The following is a 23,648-nucleotide window of genomic DNA, read 5'->3' as shown; positions in this document are numbered from 1 at the left end:
ATACAAAACCTCCTCCATGGTGTACATCCTTGCGACAGAAAAAAAATATATGTAAGAGTACCAAAATCCTTCACGCTATGTTAATTCTCAAAGCTATTAATACTCTGTCTTTACAGTTACATTGTAACAGAATGTTTGGGTCCATTCCAAACATATTGGGTGTTCTCTCTTTTTTTTTTTTAAATACATATAAAATGTATGCAAAATAAAACAAAGTTATTTTAGGTAGATAAAAACAGACAGGTTAGAGAGACAGACAAAGCACATAGATAATTATACAGACAGACAAACTGAAAGGGTAGGGGGATCTGGTACAAATTGGGGTCATGTAAAAAAAAAAAAAAAAAAAAAAAACACTATGATTCTGCCCTGGGGATGATCTAAAGCCCTGGGAACACAAAGACACTTCTTCAGAAACTGTGGCTTGAAACCCGGTTCCAGGAGACCGGGAGTCTCCCCTGGTGTGCCGTGCAGTGATCTGAAACCTAGTCTCCCGAATCCTAGTTCCGAGCCACAGTGGCTCCCTGCTCACAGGGCTTAACAGAGAGGTGCTTTGGAGGGAGACACAGCCACTTCACATCCCTAGCACTTCGGATCCTTGTCCTGCAGCTCCTTCTCATATCGGACAGGAAAAGAGTAAGACCCATTTACAACATATGCAGGTCTCATCCCCTAAACGTGGACAAGTTGTCACACAGAGAGCTTCTTGCTTGATCTGGTATGTCATGGAGAGGAGATGCCAGAGTCATCATGGCCCAGTCTCAGCCCCTACAGTCTGGGAGGGTGAATCTCCCCCCCCCCCGTCACCACGCTGGGGGCACAAGCAGGACAGCCGTCACTGAACACAGCCAACGCTCAGAGAGACCAGAAGCAGCAGCAGAACTGGGAGTAACTACCTGGTCAGCCCCAGTCGAAGAAACACACTTGGAACAGACTGCTGCTCAGCTGGCTGGATCCTTCCCCGTTTCTAATGCGAAACACCTGAACCCCTCTAAATCACCGCGGGGTCTTCACGTCGCTGAGCTCAGGGGTTCCCGCTGGGCAGGAGCAACACAAAGCCTTTGATTGAAGCTGCTGTCGGACAGGCCACATGCATGTTGAGATCAATCACTGCAGGAACACACAGGCAGGGCCATCACGGAAGAGAACCGGAGAGGGTGCCTCCCCCCAGACATTAGATCATAAAAAACAAGCCCAGGAGACCGCCCCACTAGAGGCAAGTTCAGGCTGATGATACCCACCCTCCGTGTCAATTACTGGGAATGAAATCCATCATACCTGCTGAAACCTATATTTTACTGTATAATATATCACTTATGATGTCAGTGACCTCATCAATCAGATATTATGCTTCATTAGTTTCATACTTGATGGTTTCCATTTATATATCCAGCCGCCCGTCTGGTTCTGTCTCTATATTTAAATGCATTTAAATGCGTAACATGTGTGCTTTTTGGTGCAGATGCTGCTTTGCATATACTGTATAAGGCCCCACCAGAGATATACAAAATATCCAATACGCCGTTGGTGGCTTTAGAAAAGCATATAGAATTCCAGAATAAAACGCCCTATAGAAATGCATGTGCAATTCTGCATACACAAAACAAAACTGAGCAAGGCAGAGCTCTTGCAGTGTAACTGGGGATTTGCACAGAGGAAGAAGCACAATAAGATGATGCGAGAATGAGAGAGCGATGCACCTGGCTTCTGTCAGGTTCTGTGCTATGCCGTGTCTGTCGGCACTATGCAGGGCCGCTGTTGTGAACTAATCATCAGAAGACAGCTGGAAGAACAGACCACTGTCTGAGCCTGACCAGGGCGAGAGAGCAAGCAGCTTCTTTTTGTTACAATACCTCATTCCCCTTACTGCCCTACTCCACAGTGCTTGTACTCATTCAGAGTTCTTCTGGGTTTGATTGCTCCAGTACGGAGTCATCACCCTTCTTCTCTGTATTTTCCTTTACCAGGCTTTCAGCTTGTCTGGAGTATCCCAAGTGCCAGGACTGAACATCTTTCCTCATTTCCACTGGAATCATGTAACAGCATCACCTTCCAATCCACAGTACTGTCACATAGTTTCAGTCTCAAAGTAAAAAGCACAAAGCCAGCTAAAGGCAGATTTTAATACAAATGAAAATTCTAGCGGTGCAACAGAACCCAGGTCCGCTCTGAACGACTGCAAACACAGTGAAATAGTATGTGGAAAAATGTAAGAAAATAAAATACAATTAAAAAAAAAGAACTTTTTCAAATAGTAATCTGAATCAAGGTGCGCTGGACTGAACTAGTTCAGTATTATAGGTGTGAACTGGTTAGCGTCAAGCTCTTAGTCATGATTGAAATTATCAGCAAGGCTCCCTAAGGAGAAGTAGCCTGAGCATCTCAGGGGCACTAGGTAGCCATTCTGCTATTGATTATAATATAATCTTGACATTCGGATATGAATGTGCTGTACGAGAATGCAAGGCAGTAGGATAAGACACTTTCCCGTGTCATAAATAATGTAGGAAATATTCTACATCTGGTCTTTGCCACAGAGGACCTACTCTGATTCATCAGCCGCCCAGTAGACATGCACTAAAGCACTGGTATTTCAGCTCCACAGGCAGAGTCGTGATGATTCAAGTCCAGGTCAGGCTGGTCACTATGAGTCAAGTGCAAGTCTGAGCCCCCCGGAGAAAAGCATAGACCATCTGCACTGGGACTGACACAGGAGTGGATGCGTGGCAGGGCATGGTTTGTGAGTTTGTAACAGGACTGGACTGGGGGTGAACCAGCGACGATGCACACTGCAGGCAAGCATCTCCACCACTGTGCACAAGAACCAGGCTCCTCTGCAGGTGTGGTTAGACAGCTTTTAACCGTCTCACCGACTGGGGTTCAAATCCGTAACAGGAGTACATGACACCACATTGCCTGTTGCACATTAAAGCAAGTCATGTATTTTCTACTAGTCTGACTGAGTAACAGTTCAATGAACTCATGGAGTAGAAAGAGTGGCTCACATTTCATAACAGCGTAACGTAAACCTTGAAGCATCACAGCAATCAGACCAGCCGCTAAATCATTTCTCAAGAACACCGTTAACCAATCTCAAGAGCTAAAACATGTGTTTAGATAAGCAAATCCCTCCACGGAGTGTTTTTAAATGCTCAAGTTACTGCTTCAGCAATTGGGGTCACTTCTCGTTGTGGTTAACTGAAAGACTATCCGAGTGCCCACAGCGGTAATCAATCAATCTCAGGATTTTCCCCTTTCCCCTTTATTGTACTGGTGTGTAAATACACAGTAATTTCGAGACACTTCATGTAAAGTATATTTATTTATTGTTTGCTCTTAGTTGGTGGATCTTCCTGCCCTTATAGGCGTCCTCTACTCGGAGGGTAGTACAGCAGGTTCATCCACAGATGGGTGGCACACGGTTTCTAGTTAACCGCCTCATTATTTTCAAGAAAAGCAAGCAACGCCATGCAGTGTACAGCTACAATGTATGAGACGTGTGCAATACAAAGATGAGACGATGTAGAACCTGATGTATAGCAATGAAAACAGTGCTGTCAAACGGGTACAGTACAGACCATACAAGAAATGGTGACCACAGAAAACTGGGAGTCTTCAAGATCACTTGAGGATAATGATTCGAGCAAACAGAAAAGCAGAGATGGAAATAAGACTCCTGTTCCATAGCAGTTTCACCCATTCCAGGTTTTAATAGGAGCTTGATTAGACATAGTGTATAGGTAACAAGCTCAGAAGTGCCTTTTTAAAAACTCATAGTAAAACCAGGAATGGATCAAACTGCTATGCAATGGGAGTCGTATTTCCATCACTGGAAAAGCATCTATTACCAAAGCACCCTGGCTTGCACTTCAGCACTGCACAGTACAGTACCTGCTGTGTGTCCCTGAGAGAGATGGAGGTGTTCTGGGGAGCCTCGGTCTTGAACGCACCCCGACAATCCCGGGGGGGCAGGTTGCAGTGCTCCCGGGCAGCGGCTGGATCCCCCATAATGAAACTCAGCTGGCTAAGAGAGCCCTGGGGAGGGGAGACAGTGGAGAGATCAGAGAGGAGAAAGGAAACGCTTCGAGCCAAACACGCAGGGCATGGTCTGGCTCCAATCCACTTCAAAAGACCTTCGAACAAACACAACATAAAAAACATGCGTCCTAAAATCTACCAGCTTTCAAAGACCGATTTCACTTTAATTTATCATTGTTCATTTTGTAATCTTCAAACACAGTGGTTTTCACTTACAGAAGTGTCAGCACCATGATATAGCCCGCTCCTAAAGCCGAGGGAACACCAGCCTCTTTTTCAGGAACAGTGGCTTGAAACCTGCTTCCAGGAGACCAGAAGACCTAGTTTGAGGCAACTTTGCTGTATCAAACCCCAAGTCCCCCCTGGTGTGCCCTGCAGTGGCCTGAAACCTAGTCTCCTGAAACCAAGTTCCAAGCCACAAAGTGGTTCCGTGTTCCCTCAACTTCAGGTACCATGGAGTTCCCAAACCTGTTTTTTCTCACTGTATCCAGATGTCTTTCTTTTTAACCTGAAACATTAAGTCTGAACCTTGCTACAGTGAGCAGATCACAAACATGATTCCTAGCCGTTATCTGAGAAATTCCATCGCCTTTTATTGTCAGTCGTCTCCTTCCAGTTTCTGACGTTTTACAACCTGATAATCCCTGGTGCTGTTGTCTCAGTCACAGGGATTACCTGGCAGAGTGGTTTATTGCATAGCAGAGAATGCACACGCCGGTGCGATGCAGTACAGACCACACCACACCGTATGTGAACTGAGTAGGCAGGGAAGAAGAGGGGTCCTGGAGTCAATTACAGTGAGCATGATGAATGCAGGTGTGTGGATTGTAATGCATGGCCTGGGATTTAAATCCTCGAAATGCCGAAACGCTGGGTTCCAGGTCTTCCTGCACACAGGACACCGAGTGTGCCTTCTGAGGGGGAGGTTAAAGATTAAACAGGCTGGTCTGCACTTTCCTGTTCCTGCTGGTACAACTAGCACTGTTGAACAGCATCAGGTGATCTTCTGGAATGAGGGAATCAACGACTACAACAGATCGCTTCAACAGCACCAGTGAGGTTGACCATGCTGTACAGCAAACCATTGCTTTCACAGTAGTTATTGTCGCAGTGAAAGCAGCTTTTGCAATAGTTCATTGTTTTACCATTCATTAAACCGTGCTGCCATCTTCTGGAAGAACATGTTACTGAGGCTCTGTGTCAGTTAATAAGGTGCTGTTTGCCCTGGTGTTTTGGGTGAGACTATACCATCAATGTATTATAAAATGCAAGCAGCATTGTGTTAACGGCTTACAGGTTTAGTCCAGAAGATTGACCCCTAAACTTTTCCTTAATCTTTACTTTAGAGTCAGCATGGAGATTGCAAAATTGCTATTCAGTCCCAAGCAGCTCTGAAAATGTCAGTAAAATCACATCACACAAGACACAAAGATGCTTAAGCCATTATCAGTACAAACACTAAACACTGAGATGCTTCGCAGAACACTCCACAGATCTCTACTGAAAATTTCCAGTTTTTTCCTCACGTTTTCCTGATCTATGCAAGAGGGATTCTTCTGTGTTAATAATCCTGAAGGTCAGCCCAAAAAAAATACAGAATGTGGAGAAGAGACACAGTTCTAATAACTTGCAATGTAAGCTGAGTGGCACAGAAATATCCAAACTCCTGAGTATTATACCAGAACAAATAAGCAAACAAAAACGTCCAGTTCCAGACGGGATCCCAGCACAGTACAGGTCAGTGTGTGCAGTGGATTCTCAGCTGGAGTTCAGAATTAATCTTCAGGAAATGTGAGCGAGAGGCAGGAGGGAGAACCCGATCGCTATATCAGTGTACAGCCTGGCCTTGTAAAAACACGAACAAGAAACTTCAGAAACCCAATGACCAACGTCTTGAGTCTTACTCAGTGTCTTCAATGTTGAAATGAGTTTCAATTCACACATTTCAAATCCCTGGGTGAGGTCGACCCCTGACGAGTCATGAAGTGTGCAGGCTCTCTAACCATTAAGAGGGATTTGTGAGAGTTAATTTTGCAACGTATAAAAACAACTTTAAACCCAAATGATACTTTGACTGCAAGAGTTACAAAACTAGGAAAGCGCAGCTCAGAATGTTAACTAAATAAATGATAAAAACCAGTCCTTATGTTTTCCATCCCCCTTTAAATCTCTGATGGCAAAGTGCCACTGAGACACACAGTGCTACAGTAATGCTTGTAGCAGTGGAAACATGCTCCTGCTTGATACAATGCAACTGCAATATAGGTTATCCCTTATAAAAAACGTGCACAGTAATTCTGCATTTAACCATGTTTTTCCCCATGCTTCCACTGTGCTTTCCCGTGGTCAATCAAAGTTTCTACCGTGCTTTACCATTGCTCCCAATGACTTCCTTGTGCCTGTGCTCACCATGCTTTAGCTTCACTACACTGTGCCTTTACCACTGGTTAGCTTTTTATAATCCGCTCCCTGCTCACCTCGAAGGGGGTCTCGAAGGCCTCTATGATGCCCCCCAGGAGCAGGAGACCCTCGGTGGAGATGCCCATTCCGAAGTAGCCCTTCCAGGGCACGCTCTCCACCAGCTCGCAGTCCACATGCAGCTCCAGGCTCTCCGAGGACACGGCCAGAGCCACGCGGTGCCACGTGCCGTCCGCCAGCACGGAGACCGGGAACCTGGGGGCAGCAGAGGAAGGCAGCAGCGGGCAGTCAGAGGAGCTCAACATATTCAGAGACACGCCACATGCTTCCCACCAGAGCTCTGCATTCCCTTTACAGTGCAGCCAGCATCTGGGCTAGTCTGGCCATTACACCAGGATGTCAAAATTAACAAAATGGATAGTATGCAGTCTCTTAAACCGTTATATTAGGGTAAGCTTCCAAACACAATGGTTGAACAATTTGAAATAAGAAAAGAAAAAAAAAGGTTCCTATTTCTCTGATTTTTTTTTAATACTTTGCAGCTGCGGATCAAGGTAAAAGCATCCAAACTATATGCGTCTGTATATATTTGTATATGCATGGAGTCGTTAAAGACTGCACTGCCCGGCAACCAAAGTGCACTGCACTCACTCGTAGTGCCTCCTCCTGGTGGTGACGAAGGTCAGTGCGTAGGGGTTGATGCGGAGCTGCAGGAGGATGTCATTGCGGTGGTTCAGGACGGTCAGCAGACTGGTGTCCTCGGCCAGAGCATACCTGACGTGAATCAGCACACTGAACTCGTCTGCAAACCTGGGGGAAGACAACACACACAGCCCTGTCACTGGAGAGGACACCACACACACACACACACACACACCAGGGTCTAGAGCCTCTGCTTTAAAAATATACCATTCCTGGCAGGAGTGTCACACAAGTTAGCTTGCAAATGTCTAATTCAGCTCACACTAACGGAGCAATATGCAACAGGGGGGGGGGTCTTGGATTATAAACTGCATGCTCAGTACATACTGAGAGGACATTATACCCAAGTCATGTTTCATAATGTGTTATGGGTTTCCATCTCTGCTAGACACTCATTGTAAGCAAGACAGCGGGTACCTGGTTCTGAAGGCCCTGCGGGTAGGCATGCTCAGAGTGGCGTACTGCCCGATCCCCAGCACGGTGCAGTTCTGTTCATCGTGTGACACAGAGACGTTATTGAGGTCTGAAGACTGCAACGTGATCTTGTCCAGCAAGTCTACATCTTCTGCAGAGAACACAAGGAGGCAGCGCGTTACTGCTCGATTCTCAGGCTTGCAAAGGAAACGCCCCAGCAATGCAGAGCAAGACATGGAAAAATGAACGCTGGCTACAACGAGAGCATTGCTCACTCTAAGACAAAGCATTCTTATTCTTACCGCTCCACAATTACTCCGTTTTCAGGTTGCAGGAATACAGTCAAAGGCACAAATGGAATAAATGCAGTTACCACCCTGAAATAAAATGCTTTGTTACCATCATTTAGAGAAAACACAGCAATGTAATCAAGCTGAATTTCACTCATGTTTTCTCTCTACTTTGGAAAGCTGTCAGGATTCCAATTAGTGTATTTTGGCCAGCCGTCTGTTGTGCAAGAAGGGCTTAAGAAAATGTGGCTTCAGCTGGCATCCTTTCAGGAGAAAAGTGCTTAATTATCTAATTCTTGATTTGAAAGTGTAATGGTTTTCAAACCAGTGCAAGTTTCACGAATAAGGCCGACAGACACTAACCTTGTGGAGAGCCCGTTCTGTAACCCGGTTGTCCAGCATAGCGGACCCCTACAGTATGTTGTTTTAATGCGTATTAAGAGAATCCCAGTCGTTTTACTGGTGCAAGTGAGATAGATACTGTATTTTAACAGGTGCTGTCTGCATGGGACCACCCAAAGCACTGTACAGAGAGGACTGAAATTCCTTTACCATGGACTGGGGGGTTTTGAAAGCCAATCGCCAAGCAATTTAAATGGGATCCCCCAGGAATGATCCATTACCAGGGTTTCAAATAAGTAATGCAGATTACAGTCCAGGGCAGTGGTGAGGTTCAACACCAAGGTAACAGTGAAAGCAATACTCCAACCAGGCTTCACACTTAACAGCTTTGTCGTATTAAGCTTTCGACATCCAATCTTGAGATATCTACTTTCAAGGTTCAAAAGTAACATTCCTTATATAATCCTATCGGAAGCATTTGGGAAGTTTTTTCCTTAATTTCCCATTAAGGACGTGCTATTAATGTCTCGTTCCCAGATTCACTAAGTGCTCTTTCAAAGTTAAAAAAAAGAAGACGTTTCGTTGTGATCACTTTCTTTCTTCACTCGGCACCCCTTTCGTTTGCTCAGTCAGTCCCGTTTAGTTTGAGAGCGTTCCTGGGACTGCCCCTGCCATCCTGGGTGCTGTGAAGCACGGCCGCTCTCTCCGAGGAGGTGTGCATGTGACACTGCCAGAGCACTCAGATTACAGTATAACACACACTCCTTTCAATGCCTCCCGGCACAGGGTCTGCTTGCTTAGAGTCCTCTTTCGTTTAATTAGGACAGCGGTTCAGACAGAGGCTATGAGATTCTCCCTTTGTTCTGGGAGCACAGAGCAGAGGGGGGCTGATAAGTTAGTACACCGTCTCTCAAGAGGAGTTGAAATGGTATAAAAGCATGTACTTTTAAAAGCAGAGAATTATGGTTTTGGTTTTTGCTCACCCTGTACAAATCTAAAGGAAACTTACAGTCTAAAAACAGCACGTCCATTTCTGTGCAGGTATTGCCCAGTGATGTCACTATGTTTTAAGATTTTTTTTGTACAGGTTGCCCAGCACCCCTCTGAATGTCTTTCATAGCTAGCCCTGAGCTTTTTCAATTCCGTCACATTGCATGCAACATTGAGCTCAATGGAGCTGGAGCAGCCCGCTGACCCCTGCCTGAGTGCTCTGCCTTTGAGACTCTCTGGCATGCAGGCCGAGGGGAAACTCTGTGCTTTTCAATTGAGGATTTTTAAATCCTTTGACACAGTTTACTTATTTTGAACAGCTACAGTACAGTGAGTAAATTACCATGGAACAGCTGTCAAAATAACAGCGGAAACATCCATAAGCACTCCTGTCTAAAACAAATCCACAATTATTAAAAACTCGATAGATTTATAAATACCAAAAGAAATGCAATAAGATCCCTGTGTCTGAACCCAAAGGTTCTCTTAGTATTTATAACAGTTGTTTATTTGGTATGTGATTTACAACTGTGGTCCAAATTAGACACATACGAGTAAATAAATAGAAAGCGTGCTGATTTATGAACGTTTGAGATTCCACTACATCTGCCCCACACCAGCGTATGCTTTGGTCATGAAGCACCACTGAATCCATGCCTCCCGAGCCCCTTCAAGTGGAATAAACTCCAAAGATGTATTCTGCGATAGTGAGGCGAGTTATAAACACATGCTTACAGTTCTTTAGAGGTCAGGAATGGGTACGTTACAAATACAGAAGGTGGTCCCTTCACAGATGTGTGCAGCACATGCTCGACACGTCTGCAATGAACCGAAAACTTCCAGAGCAGCCTGGAAGCTGTTCCTGTGGATTTGGGGTCAGCAACGACCACAGATCAGCACGCTGATGAGCGCGGCCGCTCAGTTTAATGCATTAAAAGACACCTGCAATCACAGGCTTTGTTTTCGCATTGCACAGCAGCGCTGCACAAGAGGACTGACTCACTGCTGTTCCAGAACAGCGTTTGCACCATTTACCATGTTCAATTAGAAAAATACTTTTTATTTTATTTTCCACGCTTTACACCCTGCTACAGAGAGACAAATCAGAAAGACATACAAGAGCAGATTCCCAGAGTCTTACTACATTAGATCCGTGCTGGTGTTATCCATACCTGAATGGGAGGCTCGCAGGCAATAAAAGGGGAGTTGTGTGCCAAGCTGCATGACAGAATACACAAGCTGGTACAACTACATGTGTACTAGCTTCGACCACTGTAATACACAAGGCTGTTACAATCTTCAGAACCAAAAGCCGCCATGCAGCGTGTACTGTAGCCATCAACGAAGACACAGCCTTCAGTAGCTCAGCCAAACACGTGTCATCACAATAGGGTTTTCTAGACTGTTTTGTTTTCCAGTGTGGCATCGGGGAGGAATGCAGGCATCTATAAAAAGCCTGTACAGTTTGCAATGTATCATTTTTATTAACAGGGTTGAGCCAGTAACTGTACCTGCTCACACAGCTGTTGCGAATTGATGACCGATAGACTCTGTTGCTTGAGAAGAGAGCACAGCTCTGGTAGACCGTGAAATATGGCCTGGATTAGCAGAAGGTAAAGGAGGCAGCTGTTTGGCAGTAAAAAGACAGATATCTGTTCTGTATATTGGGTGGAGAGTTAAAGTATGAAAAGCCTCTGGACAGCAGTATCACCTCATACAGCTTTCAGCCCAGTCCCCACTGGAGGGTAGAACAGAATCTACAGACCGGGCATTCTGTACATCATGATGTAGATTAATTATACTGTACACTAGCGGAACGAAAACTACAGAGAAATAGAAATGATAACCTGACCCCTTCATTTACAAACTCCTAATCCTCAAGGATCATTTATCACACTAGTCAAAAACACATTACCAGCACTTCCCTGACAGGATCACGACACCCCCGCATTAGAATTGATCAGCCTGACTTGTCACAAGCAAGACATGGGATAGTTTGAAGAAGACTTTCTAAAAACAGGAACACGAGTAAGAAAGATGAAAGGTGATTTTTGTGGTTTGTCTTGTGCTCAGGGTTTTTATTTATTCAGCAATGAAGTGGGTTACTTGCTTAAACAGAGCAAGTCAAGCAACTATACAGATTAATACCACAGCATGAGAAACACATTTCATCTCACGCTTCCCACCAGTCATCCAAGTCGATGAGATTAGCCGTGCTGAAGCTACTCGTCTTGTTAGATTATTACCAGCCTAACCACAGTTGATGTAAACTCCGCCCCTTTACCTGGGAGTCAAGGCAACGACAGCAGGGTTGCCGACAGACGGCTCCGCTCTCTTATTCACCGGCTCTTTATTCAGACTCCTCAGCCCTGCTCGGCACACGCAGCCCTGGCGCTGCTCTGCTTCAGACCAGTGAAATCCAAGAGGATAAAAGAGGCCCACAGCAGATTCCCTCTAATCGCTGCTCAGAAGAGAAGGGGGTTCTGTGGCAGAGAGAGGAGCTCTGGTGCTGTACCTGCGAGTGGTCATGTTGTTCGGTGTGAAGTGGATTGGTCCCACTCCCACCGGAGCTCGCTGAATGCCCAAAGTGCCGGCAGGTAGACTTGGGAGAGGGAGAACATCTTTTGGTATTCGGCACGGAAACGCGCTTGACTGTGATGTAGTGGTTTGCCTGCAGACCTGTGTGCGCCGCCAGCCTACATGCAGCCAAAGATCACAGAAGGTTATTAATGGAGGGTTTTCAAAGCTATGCTCACTTTCATACGGTGGGGGTGAGGTGGGGATTGTCCCAGCAGCTTGCAGGCATCTTGAACCCATGTGTTAAACTCACAGCACGCTCTCCGTGAAGTTCAAGAACACACCTAGATAAATGAGGAGTAAATCATAAAGCACGATAAAAATCTAAATAAATGTGTAAGTGCTTACTGTCCAGCAGGGGTGGGGTGGGGGTGGGGGGGGGCGGTAGAAGAGGGCTAAAGCAGAAGAGAGGAAAATATGAAGCAGGAATTGGGGGATTCCTGCTCTAACTGACCTAATTCTGCCGTGGAGCTATTTCTTCAATCTGGGGTTGATGAATGGGTCCAGAACGCGCCTCCCACATCACAACCCCCTCTTCCTCTTTCCAATACAATACCATAAGAATGTCATTTGGCACAAGCTCAGCTCTAGAACAAAAGGGCTACAGTAAGGCAAGGCCTAGGAGTCAGAGTGTTCTATCTTGCAGTGGAGGAGGGGCCCCCGGGAGCCCCGCCCCTCGCATTAACAGCCTGATTGGTCGGAGGCAGCCTCTTTCATTCCCTGCCGACTGTCCTGCAGATTAGGAATCTGGTGCCGGAGCTATCGCTGTGCAGTCTCTGAGGAACAGGATCCCACAATGAGAGATTTCCCTACACTCTAGACACCAGCCCCAGCACAGAACCAGGACAAGCTCTCTGCTTCTCTGCACGTCACAACTAAAACTAAAGAAAGTCAAGTTCAGTATTTACACAATTCAAATAAGATTTAATAAGAAAGAACACAGATACAGTGGGCTGCTGTTTAGTCCCGTTTAACAGAAAGCTGTAACTTTTATATCGGGTGGCGAAAAAGATGCAAAGTATGATGTAGTTTGTCTATAATAATTTAAAAAAGCTGGAAAACGGGCTGGAACGTTTGCTCGTGGGTATTTGTGCTCACGGCTGGATCAGGGGAATGCCTGTACGGACGAGAGCTCAGATTGTCAATCAGCATGTCAACAAATCAAACAGTGTGGTAAAGCACTTGGGCTTCTTCAGGTTCACCACACCCAGGACTGGAAGTGGAGCGTTCTGCTCGACGTCTCATTTCCTTCCTTTGGTTTGGAGGAAGGAAAAAAAAACCTGAAATAATAATAATAATAATAATAATACAAATGAAAGAATGAATGAATGTCACACACACACACACACGCAGTATTCATGCCAACTGTTTTAATAAAGAAGAACCTCTTTTTCAGTTTCTGCAACGGGTGGGCGAGAGAGGATATTGTAAAGAATTTCCAGAGGGGTGCGCCAGGCAGCCGCCCCCTGTCAAACAGAGAAGTAGTATTGCAGTGCTGTTCTTGGCAGAATCGGGAAACTTAGCCCAGCGGTAGCCCTCAGTTGACCAGCTACTGTACTGACAGACACTTACTTTTGCTATCCTGTTGGTTAGACTCTATACAAGCATGGAAATACAGCAAGACTCCCATTATACAGCAGTGTGATCCGTTCCTGGCTTTACAGTATAGTAAGACACACCCAAGCTTGTTACCTCAGAAGTCTCATTCCCATCCCTCAAGCCTAACTGCTTCAGAATGGAAAGTTTTCTTTTAGCATAAAATGAAGAATGAAAGTTGAAAATGCTGCGCCTAATAAAATCTTCTATCAATGTCAGGACCTTGACACGAACTAAAAAAAGCAGCTAGTAAAACATGCCAAGCTCTTGTTGACAGGACCCCGGGAGAGGCAGGAGAGAGGAACTCAATCTGAAATCGCTTGTGTCCAGCACACAGCCTATCCAGTTCCTGCTTCGGGAGTTAGTGAAGCTCTCCTGATGCTTTATTAAAACAGGGTGGTCTGCGGGATGGAGAAACGCTTGAACTCAGAAACACAAGCGCCCCCCCTCCCCCTCCCCCTCCCCTCTTTCTTGAGTATTCCTGTCTCTCTCTTCAGGTTGCCCTCTTACAGGTCAGATCAATGCTTTCCTCGTTCTCGTTAACCCGATATAATGAATGAATACATGAATGTATAAACTACAGATTTAAAAGACAGTCACTGGAAATACAGCACTAGTTTTATACAACCAGGCTCATTACTTTAGTCACACTGTGCTGATGGGCGATTTTATTTGAAAGACAGGGGCTCATTGGGTGGTTCTGCATGCCCGGTGATTGCACTTGAAAGTGCCCAGCTCCGTCCACGCCACCTGGAACCCCTTCAGACAGTAACCGCTATGAAACAATGATCCCACTTCTGCACAGCACAATAGGATTGCATTACTGTAATGCCCTCAGATTGTGAACAGATACTGTAATTACTTTTAATACAGGGAGTGGGTCTCTGTGTAAAACTGCAGGAAAAAGGAGAAAGAAGGAAAGAAAGGGATACCTGTGCTGCTGTCTTCAGGAATACTTTAAATGATGGGAAAATGAGATTGCAGGGTTCTGAATACCGAGACTGCTGTGCGGAGCTGAAACCGAGTGAGCGTGAACAGAGCAGTTCAGCACAGAGAGACCCCAGCTTTCCACATGTCTCAAATACGTCTTCGCAGGACCCTCTGCAGTGTATCATGTTGCCCTTTTCAGCAATATCAAATCATGCAACGATCTCTGCTGAAGCGGTACAGTATTTCCAAATTGAGGGCTTTGAAAAATGCTGCTTAATCTTATTCCGCTAGTGCAATGCATGAAGCTGACATGGATAGAGACATGACTCCAGGCTTTACGGGGAAGATCCCTGTGGTTTACACGGATGCACTTTCCATACCGGAATGCCCTGGATGCATTTCTGAAGTAAGGGCTATACAATAACACAACCATTAGCTGCTTCCCCCTTTGGTCCTTCTGGCCCCAGATATCAAGTTGTATCATTCCCAAGTTTCCTCCAGGATCCAGGAAGACTCACTCCCAGCCCCCCAGGGCCGTGTTTCTGCAAGGGAATCTGGAAAAGAACTGAGCAGGCCAGCCAAAGAGATTCTCATCTTTCCACTCTGGGACAGTGTGAGAGTTATTAGGACGTTCATTTGTTAAGAGATGGGTTAAATGAAGAACACCAGTGAAATAACAGTGCTCCCAAGGCCTTGTGGCAGGATGAAAAAGGATCATTAAGTCTCTCTCCGGTTTATGGCTGCGTTGGTTTAGAAATGTCCCCCGGCATGAGTTTCAAATTTAATGACCAATTAGTTTTAGCAATGCCGGTCAGTGTTCCATTCACCAGAAGTGCAACCAGCTCTCCCCGAAGGACTAATCATGAAAGCCTACAGAACGCATGCCCAAAATAGACTCCTCTTTTCAGACCATGTGGTTTATTTGTATATTATTTTTATAAGTAATACCAGAATGCCAACACTACAATGTGAAACAGAAATCAATATACCGTAGAAGAAAAAAAAAAAAAAGAGTATAAAAATGATTTATTTACTCAACTGGGCACAAATGCTTCAAGTGGATGCGTGTGTATTCATACATGTTTTATACAAGTTCAGGTTTTGGTACTATACCCTTTTAGCCGTTTTTTAAATTGAAAAGGTGTCGTATTACTGTATATATTTGACAAAAGGACAGCAACTGCTATGTAACTTGCACAGCACTTTGATAGATTAAAAAAATAAATCTAAGAGATGAATCCAAAAGGACATCACTCTGGGAAGTGGCACTCAAAACTACACCCCAAATACCTGGGACCCACGACTCGCTCCTGAGTTCAGTACAGAATGCACTTGATGCTGAGAAGGTATTCTGAAAGTGGTTTTAATGCACCCATTCTGTGCTCCAAGGATACACCGGGCCCCCCACCTGTAATGAATCAGCTTGGTTTAGCTGAGCCCAGATGGAATTCCATCGGATTACTTTCTCTTCCCCATTCCCAGCCGTCCTCTCTCTTCAAAGCTCTGCTGTAACATGCTCTTGTAATTCAGCTGGAACCCTAGTTGGGTCAGTGAAAGAGTCCTGATGACCTCCAGATTGTCCCACATATATGTGTGAGAGAGAGAGAGAGAGCGCGAGAGAGAGACTGGAAAGCGTGAGATCAGAGTCGGGTGTCACCCAGACCAGAACAGGGGGCTCATTTCACACAACTGTCAGTTCTTCCATAGAATGGGCTCAAATGACACGTACAGAAATGAGATACAGTACACAGGCACACTTTACAGTACAGCATGAGCCTGTTTGAGTCATTAGTGCTGAAGGAAAGAGATTATATTACTGGGTGAATAAGAATTGACTGCATCAAGACTGGGTGTTTCCAATCGGAACATGAACAGTCTAATCACATCCTCTAGGGGTTCAATATGACAAGGAATAAATATTCGAGGCATTTATTCCACTGTGCTGCATAATAACTATAGTTCTCTCAGCCTGGGAATTAGACAAAGTTTCCCAATTAAATCTAATTTTTTTTTTTTTTATTGTAAAATTGTTAATTGACACACAGAGAGAACAGATCCTGTCCTTTCTGTAATGGTAATAAAAGATGCTCCACTGTAAGCTGCTTCCCCATTTCATCTGAGGTCAGATGTAATTCCAGCAGAACTGCATGGCTCCAGAGTGGTACCAAACGGCTGAATAAAGACAGCATTCACACCCCCCCTAACCAGACTGGCTGAGCACTCTTTGCTGGCAGCCCAGTGGACACCGATCCATCCCAGTGCAGCTGCAACAGAGAGATCAGTGAAAAGCCCTCTCAAGTACAAGCTCAACAAACAGACCCCACTCCGTCCAATGCATTAGTTCACACAAGACTGGCTGGCCTACTTTTGAAGAGGCCAGCGCAAAAAAAAGTTTGCTTTTTTAGATGCAATAAAATATAAAACTGCAGTGGAACCAAAAAAAAAAAAAACGCAAAAGCATATTTGTGAATCACACTGTATATTCAAGCCAAATAAATAAAGTGTGTTTAGCCTTCTCCAAGAAATGTGTCTGAATCCAATGCAACTGTTAGTTTTATGGTTAACTGCCTCTCAACATCTCGTTCATTTCACTTTGCTACACACAGCACTTTGGTTTCAGACACCAGTAATTATCCAAATCTGGATTTCCTATAAAAAAAAAAAAAAAATTGTAAAAGTAATAACTTAAGGAAAAAAAACAGACGCCGTCACACACAGCACTGCTATTCACCCTATTTATAGACTAGATTTTCCGCTACAGTGACACCTACTGGCATCCTATCAAATCTGCGTCGTGTTAACAACCCTTTTCCCAGAGCGACCCCTCAAAACACAGCTTGCTTTGTCATTACAAGGACAGACGGTCATTTCAGATTTCTTGGGCTGTTGTTCAAATCCTTGACTGGTCACAGCGGATTAAGAAACACAGTGGGAGGGCAACATTGACGGCATCCTGAAATCAATTTGTGTTTCTCCGTTCCGTTCAGTGGGGAAGCAAGGCACAGTGCTGCATTTAAATCGCTTCCACAGCCTTTACAAATAGATTAAACTGCAATAATAACCCAGCCCCTTGACTTAATAGTAACTAAACTACAGTGTGTCAGGCAATTAGAAGAAGCCGTGCTCACAGCTATTAAAAGAAAGAAAGAAAACTCTGGTTTAAAATGCCAGGTTGTTTTCCCGTTCCTCCTTCGAGCAGGATAAAAAACGGGGGGTTCTCTGGTGTACAGACACAAGTCCGTGATAATGACTTGCAGTGTCACTATTTAGACATGCTTCCACGGTTGTTAGGAGTCGTAAATTAAACGCGTTGAAGGCTGGAAAAGCTTTCATAAGACGCACTCAGCGTCCTGGCAGGGAGAGAGAGCAGGAACATCTCACCAGCCGGCTCTTTAGAAGACAATCAGAAACACGATTATCGTCAATAATAATTATTCAGTACAATAAATATTCAAGACTAAACACATTTTTGTTACAACAAATCTGAGCTGAGCTAAATGAACAGTTCTGGTAATAAGTGCTGCCAGAGATTCTTCAACTCTCACCAGACTTTTTCACGCATTTCAGTAATGAAGACCAATACTTGGGAACGCTCTGCCCTGTCGTTCATCATCATCATCACTTCCCTGACTGATAACTGGACTCTATAACAGTTAAAGCAGGAAGCTCTGGCCCCTTGAATGGTTAATGTCGAGCACTGACCCTTGCCATTGCAGGAGTTGAACCTTCTTCTGGTTCATTAATTTAAGTTCATTCATTTGAATGGATCGTCCCTAGGTGACTTCATTTGAGTTTTGGGAGCGGTCATGCATGGGATACAGATCGTCCCAGCTCAGCTGGGTTTTACTCCCTGTCGTTACAACACTGATCACATCACAGTTTAAAAGAGGTTTGCTTAACAACAATTGCACACCGAGAGTCAGGAAAAGTGACTGAATACTGTCCACAGAGCAGGTCTCCTCAGGATACAGCATACAGAGCGGGAGCCTAGATGCAAAGAGCTCAGAGCAAGCCGTGTTTGCAGGTTCTATTGCCAAGGTGTTCAGCACAAGACTGCTCGAGGTCCGAATTATAAACGCTGTTCACTTTATTAAAACGTGCCAAGGAATGGGACAGGCTGCCAGACCCGAGCAGCACCTCTCTGGACTCTCTCAATTATAAATCCCTGTGGATACTTGCCTCTCACTTAGCTTGCCAAGTCCCACGGGTAATCTGAATAATGGCAAAGTGAATATTTCAGCCTCTGTTAATGAACCCCCAGCTCTGAAGCTCTGAGCTTTTAAAGCTCTGATTTCTCATAAAGCTAGTGCAGTTCTGATTACCTGAGTAACCCTTTCACTGATTACAGACAGGCTAGCGGTGAAGCGCGGACACATGGTGTTATTGTACAAGTTATAAATCACCAAACTGCCCGAGAGGACGTCTCTTACAACAATAAGAGGCATGACCTACATAATCCTACTCTATTCTGACTCGCGGGGTTTGTTTGGGGCATTGCACTGGTGTTTCAACGGGCTTGTTTAAAGCTAAAGAGAGCGGGTGAGTGTTTGTAGGAAGCGATGGGTGCACAGCCCCCATCTGCGCTCACGCGGCGCCCATTAGAAGGGAGATTGATGAGCTGGGGGCAGCTGACTGACCCGGGAGTCCCGAGTCAAACCAGGGACACACTGACACAGCCAATCAGGAGCAGGGTCAAATGTCAAACATGGTATTTTCTTTTTTATTAATGAATCATATTCAGAACTCAATAAGGTGGTAAATGGAAACACGTTTCACAAAGCCATTTCTTAAACTTCGTCCACTGATTTCTTCCTTATTTGCGTAGTTATTACCAAAAAAAAAAAAAAAAAAAAATGGTATTACTGGAAGTACTGCTTCCTTAAAATGTGGATCAATGTTTTTGAAAAGTAGAGTTTAATCACTCAATGTTGGCTTTAGCTTTTCATTCGTTTCTAGTTTTGTTGCAGTTTGTTGCTCTTCTAGTCAGTCCAGACGGTGTTCCTCTAGGAGACCTATTCCCCAGCATGACTCTACTTGCCCATGTGCTGGTGCAACTCCAGGAAGTTGAGATATCTTATTAATGCAGACAGCTCGGGCTCCAAAGGTGGCTATTCCTCCATGGTGATGAATGGGGTCATGACACAACCCTCTCCCCCTGCTCTGCTGGTGGCTTCAGAAAGATTCCCCGCCTGACTCTCCACACAGCTTTACGAGCCAGCCTGACCTGCAACACATCAACAGGAACCAGCCGGTCTCCATTGCTTTAACATTGCAGCGAGAAAACTCAACAAACAATGCCGAGCTTGGTACCGGGAATGGAAATTGGTAAGCTGAAGACTTCTAGGGATTTACAAGCAAAACACAACACTTTTACCATCGAGGACTATTAACACTGCATTGCTATTACATCACTCAGATGGTTTCTGTTGGCACAGCTGCTATTCTGTAAATCCATTGCTGTCAGCGTTAACTTGTATACCAGTTTACCACGGTATGTCTGCAGGGCAGTTTTGCTTTACCGTAGAGATTCACCATGCTTGCCTCTACTATGCTTTACAACAACATGCTTTAATTTTTTTTATAAACCTTAGATAGAAAGAACAAGAGCAGGTTCCCCAGCGTTGAAGGCTGCTCCATACTTCTTTAAACATCGAGCATGGCGGACAAGAACCATGACTGGACAGAACTCTGTTCATCACGGCAGCACCATAAACCACCACCACATCCTCGCAGACAGGTCCTGAAAGTGAAATTCCTGCAGATCAGATCCACAGGCGTCAGGAACGTCCCCTATGCAGCTGCCAGAGACCCGGAGCGATTCAATCTTCTCAAGTTCAACTATTTCACCCTCAGTTGTGACTCGGGGGGCATTGCTGGGTTTCGTCTTGCTTCCAAGGACAACAGCAGTCCATGAATCAACCGGCTAAATGAACACTTTTGAAAGCCCAGCCTCCTCCCCTTCTGTTTGCTGTTATTAAACAGTCAATAGGGATTTACGGTCACACTCAGTGTTAAACGGGTAATAATTACCAGCCATTATAGGAGCACATTATTATTGTAATTATCACTGATTGCTGTTAGTATCGGGTAGGGTGATAAAAAGAAACAAGCACGCATCCTATAACAACAGTAATTACTGGTCCATTTTATGGCTGGTTACCATAACTTTTTTTAAAAATCACAGCCGGTTCTCTAATAGAAATGACAAAACAAAAAAGACACAGCCCCATGAGTCCGGGTTCGAATAGGAGAACACATTCTTCCCATTCTCCGACTTTACAAAGCCCGATTCCCTGATGAATATCCCCAGCACCTGATGGCTCCCCAGCTCTGCAGGGCTGTCACAGGAAACAATTTGTTTTGTTATCGTCTATTCTCTCGCTCTTGCTCTTACTCTCACTCTCTCAGTAATGCTGTCCGGAAATCTCTGCTGAAACTTGTTTTCAGGACCCGGTGAGCATTACACAGGTAATCCAGCATCATTCACGTTTTTAATGGGCACTTTTTATTTATTAACTGTTAACCGTTATTTTTATTTTTAACCTTAAAACAAAAAACACGCCAACTGCTGGCAGAAACGCAGATCTAATCCTGTTACTAAAAAGCCTTCCGCTCTGTTTTTAGGACGTTAGTCACGGGTCAGTGTGAATGGCAGGATTGATCATGGAACGCTGCTGGACGAGAGCAGGAAATGACATGTGAAAGAAAACTGTCAAAACAATGTGTCAGGGACACGGCAAGAAGAAGATGGAAAAAATATAATTATGCAACCCTGCAGAAAATCAGCATTTGTAATCTAATTATATGGGGCTTGGTTCAAGTTGAAAAAATAAAATAAAAATCAGGTCATGCTGAGTTTATTTTTAAGAAAGCTTGTTATTATTTCCTGCTGTTTTAACTAATAACACACACCAATAAAATGACCTGTTTAAGCCTTCTTGTAATTAAATCTCACTCGCTTTAGTTAATGATTTAAGCCCCCCCCCCCCCCCCCCATTTCTGGTCGCAGCCTTGAACCGTGAAAATAATTCTTTAAAGAAATCGTGTTCTAATCACGGCTACATGTGTCCGAGACTCCGCCACTCCGAGCCCCCTCTTCCCACAGACCAGCCCGGTCAGTAACTGTATATTCTTATTAAAACTTTCTTTGTGAGGAGGGGAAACACATTTCCTGTCCCCGTACCAGTTTTTACGATTTACATTCTCGCTGTAAGCCTGATCCCACGGCGGTGTCAGTGGGGCCTTCGTTTCGATATGAACCGTTTATATGAAGCAGTGTGACAGTGGCGACCTTGTCTTCCATGTTTCCCGTGACATGAGGCTTTTATAGGAGTTTTTAAACAGAGCAGGATTGCACTGAGTGAAATAAATGAAAGGTAACCTATTCGTTTCATGTCGTACATATTCGCAATCCCAGTAGCTGCATCCCAGACCGCTGACACAATTCAGTTTTCCTTTTAAACTACAGGAGTCATGAAGAAATCAGTTGGAATATTGGAAGGCGATTGCCAAAGAGAAAAACAAAAGACAATAAAACACTATTAGTGATAAAACCACTACCAGAAGACCGGGATCACCATGCGTCCAGGTTCAAAGCACACTGGTTTATCTGTTTCTCCCACAGCTCTTGAGTTATTGGTTTACTGTTTTGTCTGTGCATGGAAACCCTGCCTTGGAAGTGCAGTGTACTGCGTACCAGCATTGTATTTAGACTGCGTTCCAAGAATTTCCTAGGTCATCTTGCTGCTTGTAAAATGTACGGCATGCGGTGTGCTAATGTGTCAAGCCCTGAAACTCGTTTTTTTCTGCCAAGTGCACTTCAGATCACACAGTGAGCATCTCAGCTACAAGCAGTCGGTTGTGTTAGAGAGAAAGGTGCCACTCCAGCACAATTAGGCATGGAGCTGATCTACAGGCCATAGCTTGACGTGATGTCTCATCGCAGAGAGCCGAGGCCAGGGCTTGGTCTGTAGTAATGAAACCTTATAGAAATGAAACGGGATGAACAGAGCAGCACAGCTCACCCTGCATCTGGGATTCTCCATGCTTTCACTTTGCTTTACTCAGCTTGTGAGGTTTTGTATTTTAGTTGTTAGACACAGTTGCAATTCAAATGGTCTTCCAGCAACGCAATGCAATGCACTCGTCTTGGAGTTTTCATCCGATAGTACAGTCTAGACGGTTTCAAGGCTGAATAAACAACGTTTCAGTTTCCCACCAGTGTTTAGGACTGCGCGAGGACCCAGAAGGTACAGCAGTGTAGAAAATAACAAATGATAAAGAGTCTCCCGAGACGGTCGTTAAAACCCATGGGTCAGAAGGGCACATCTTTGCAGTGAACTTTGCAGCGGTTTATAGTTTGTTGTAGTTAGGATTTTTTTATTTTTTTTATTATTAAATTAGATCAATCGAGTACTCAGACCATGACTCAAGGCAGGTTTCAAAGAGTGCAGATGACAACACGTTAGTGTCACAAACATTAAATGTTAAATAAGATGTCCGATTCAGATGCATACCTCAAATGCGCCGTTTGAAAAACGATACTCCAGGCTCACTTTACCTCTGAAGTTACTTTTAACTTGGAGCAAAGCAGCCTGCAGTCTTCCTCTTGAAGAGCAGCTCCCACACCCCTCATCATCAAGCAAGCGGCACGAAGCACAAAGTGCAGGGTGATTAACAATATTCTTGAAGGCTCCAAAGCATTTAATACAAGAAAACTGCTTTAGAAACCCGAGTCCATCAACTTGCGTGACTATCTCCAACAAATTTGCTGTGCCTTTTCCTTAAGTACCTCACATTATATGAGTAAGTGGAGAAGTGCCTCAAGAATTGTGATCTAAATAGCCTTGGCATGTTCACTTGTTTTAACCCACTGAGAGAGATGGACTAAATGTTTGATTCTTCAAAAGAGACTTGCACACCACGGCTAGATCACTGCATTTCTGATCCACTACCAGCATTAAATGTGGATGAGACTACATGTGTATAATATTTAAGTGTGCATGAAAAAAGACTGAATGATGACCTACACGGACACGGCTCTCATCCTCCTGCACACAGGAAGCTGTTAACATGGGTAGATATGGAGCCAACGAGCTCCTTGAGGCTCTGGACTTTCCAGTTACACAGTCCCAGAGAAGCAGCTCAAAGCAAGGCTTCATGATGGGGAGTGGAGGGACCAGGACAGCGAGTCACTGACTGCAAGAGCAGCGCTGCTGCTGATGCGAGGGTCACTCGGTGGAAGCTGTCCATCATCGAGAGACAGGGAAAGGTGAACGGTGGCCCCAGTCAATCCTGCCTCCGAGCAGCACGTCAAGGGCTGGTAAACAGGGAGCAGGAAGCAGATGGCAA

General features: G+C 44.8%; 1 protein-coding gene across 1 annotated transcript in view; it reads right to left on the bottom strand.

The window, feature by feature from the left end:
- The window catches only part of LOC117396745 (collagen alpha-1(I) chain-like), a 75,417-nt gene that overhangs the window by 42,414 nt on the left and 9,355 nt on the right, over positions 1-23,648 (bottom strand). The window contains exons 2-5 of the mRNA XM_058986720.1: positions 7,576-7,723; positions 7,108-7,266; positions 6,516-6,711; positions 3,892-4,035 (exon numbers count right to left, since the gene is read on the bottom strand). Coding sequence (XP_058842703.1) covers positions 3,892-4,035; positions 6,516-6,711; positions 7,108-7,266; positions 7,576-7,723 — 647 coding nt within the window. The remainder of the gene's footprint in view (positions 1-3,891; positions 4,036-6,515; positions 6,712-7,107; positions 7,267-7,575; positions 7,724-23,648) is intronic.

Source organism: Acipenser ruthenus, chromosome 15 (genome assembly GCF_902713425.1).
Source record: "Acipenser ruthenus chromosome 15, fAciRut3.2 maternal haplotype, whole genome shotgun sequence".
NCBI lineage: Eukaryota > Metazoa > Chordata > Actinopteri > Acipenseriformes > Acipenseridae > Acipenser > Acipenser ruthenus.
Note: the sequence above shows the minus strand (reverse complement) of the source record. Positions and strands in the feature narration are given on the sequence as shown.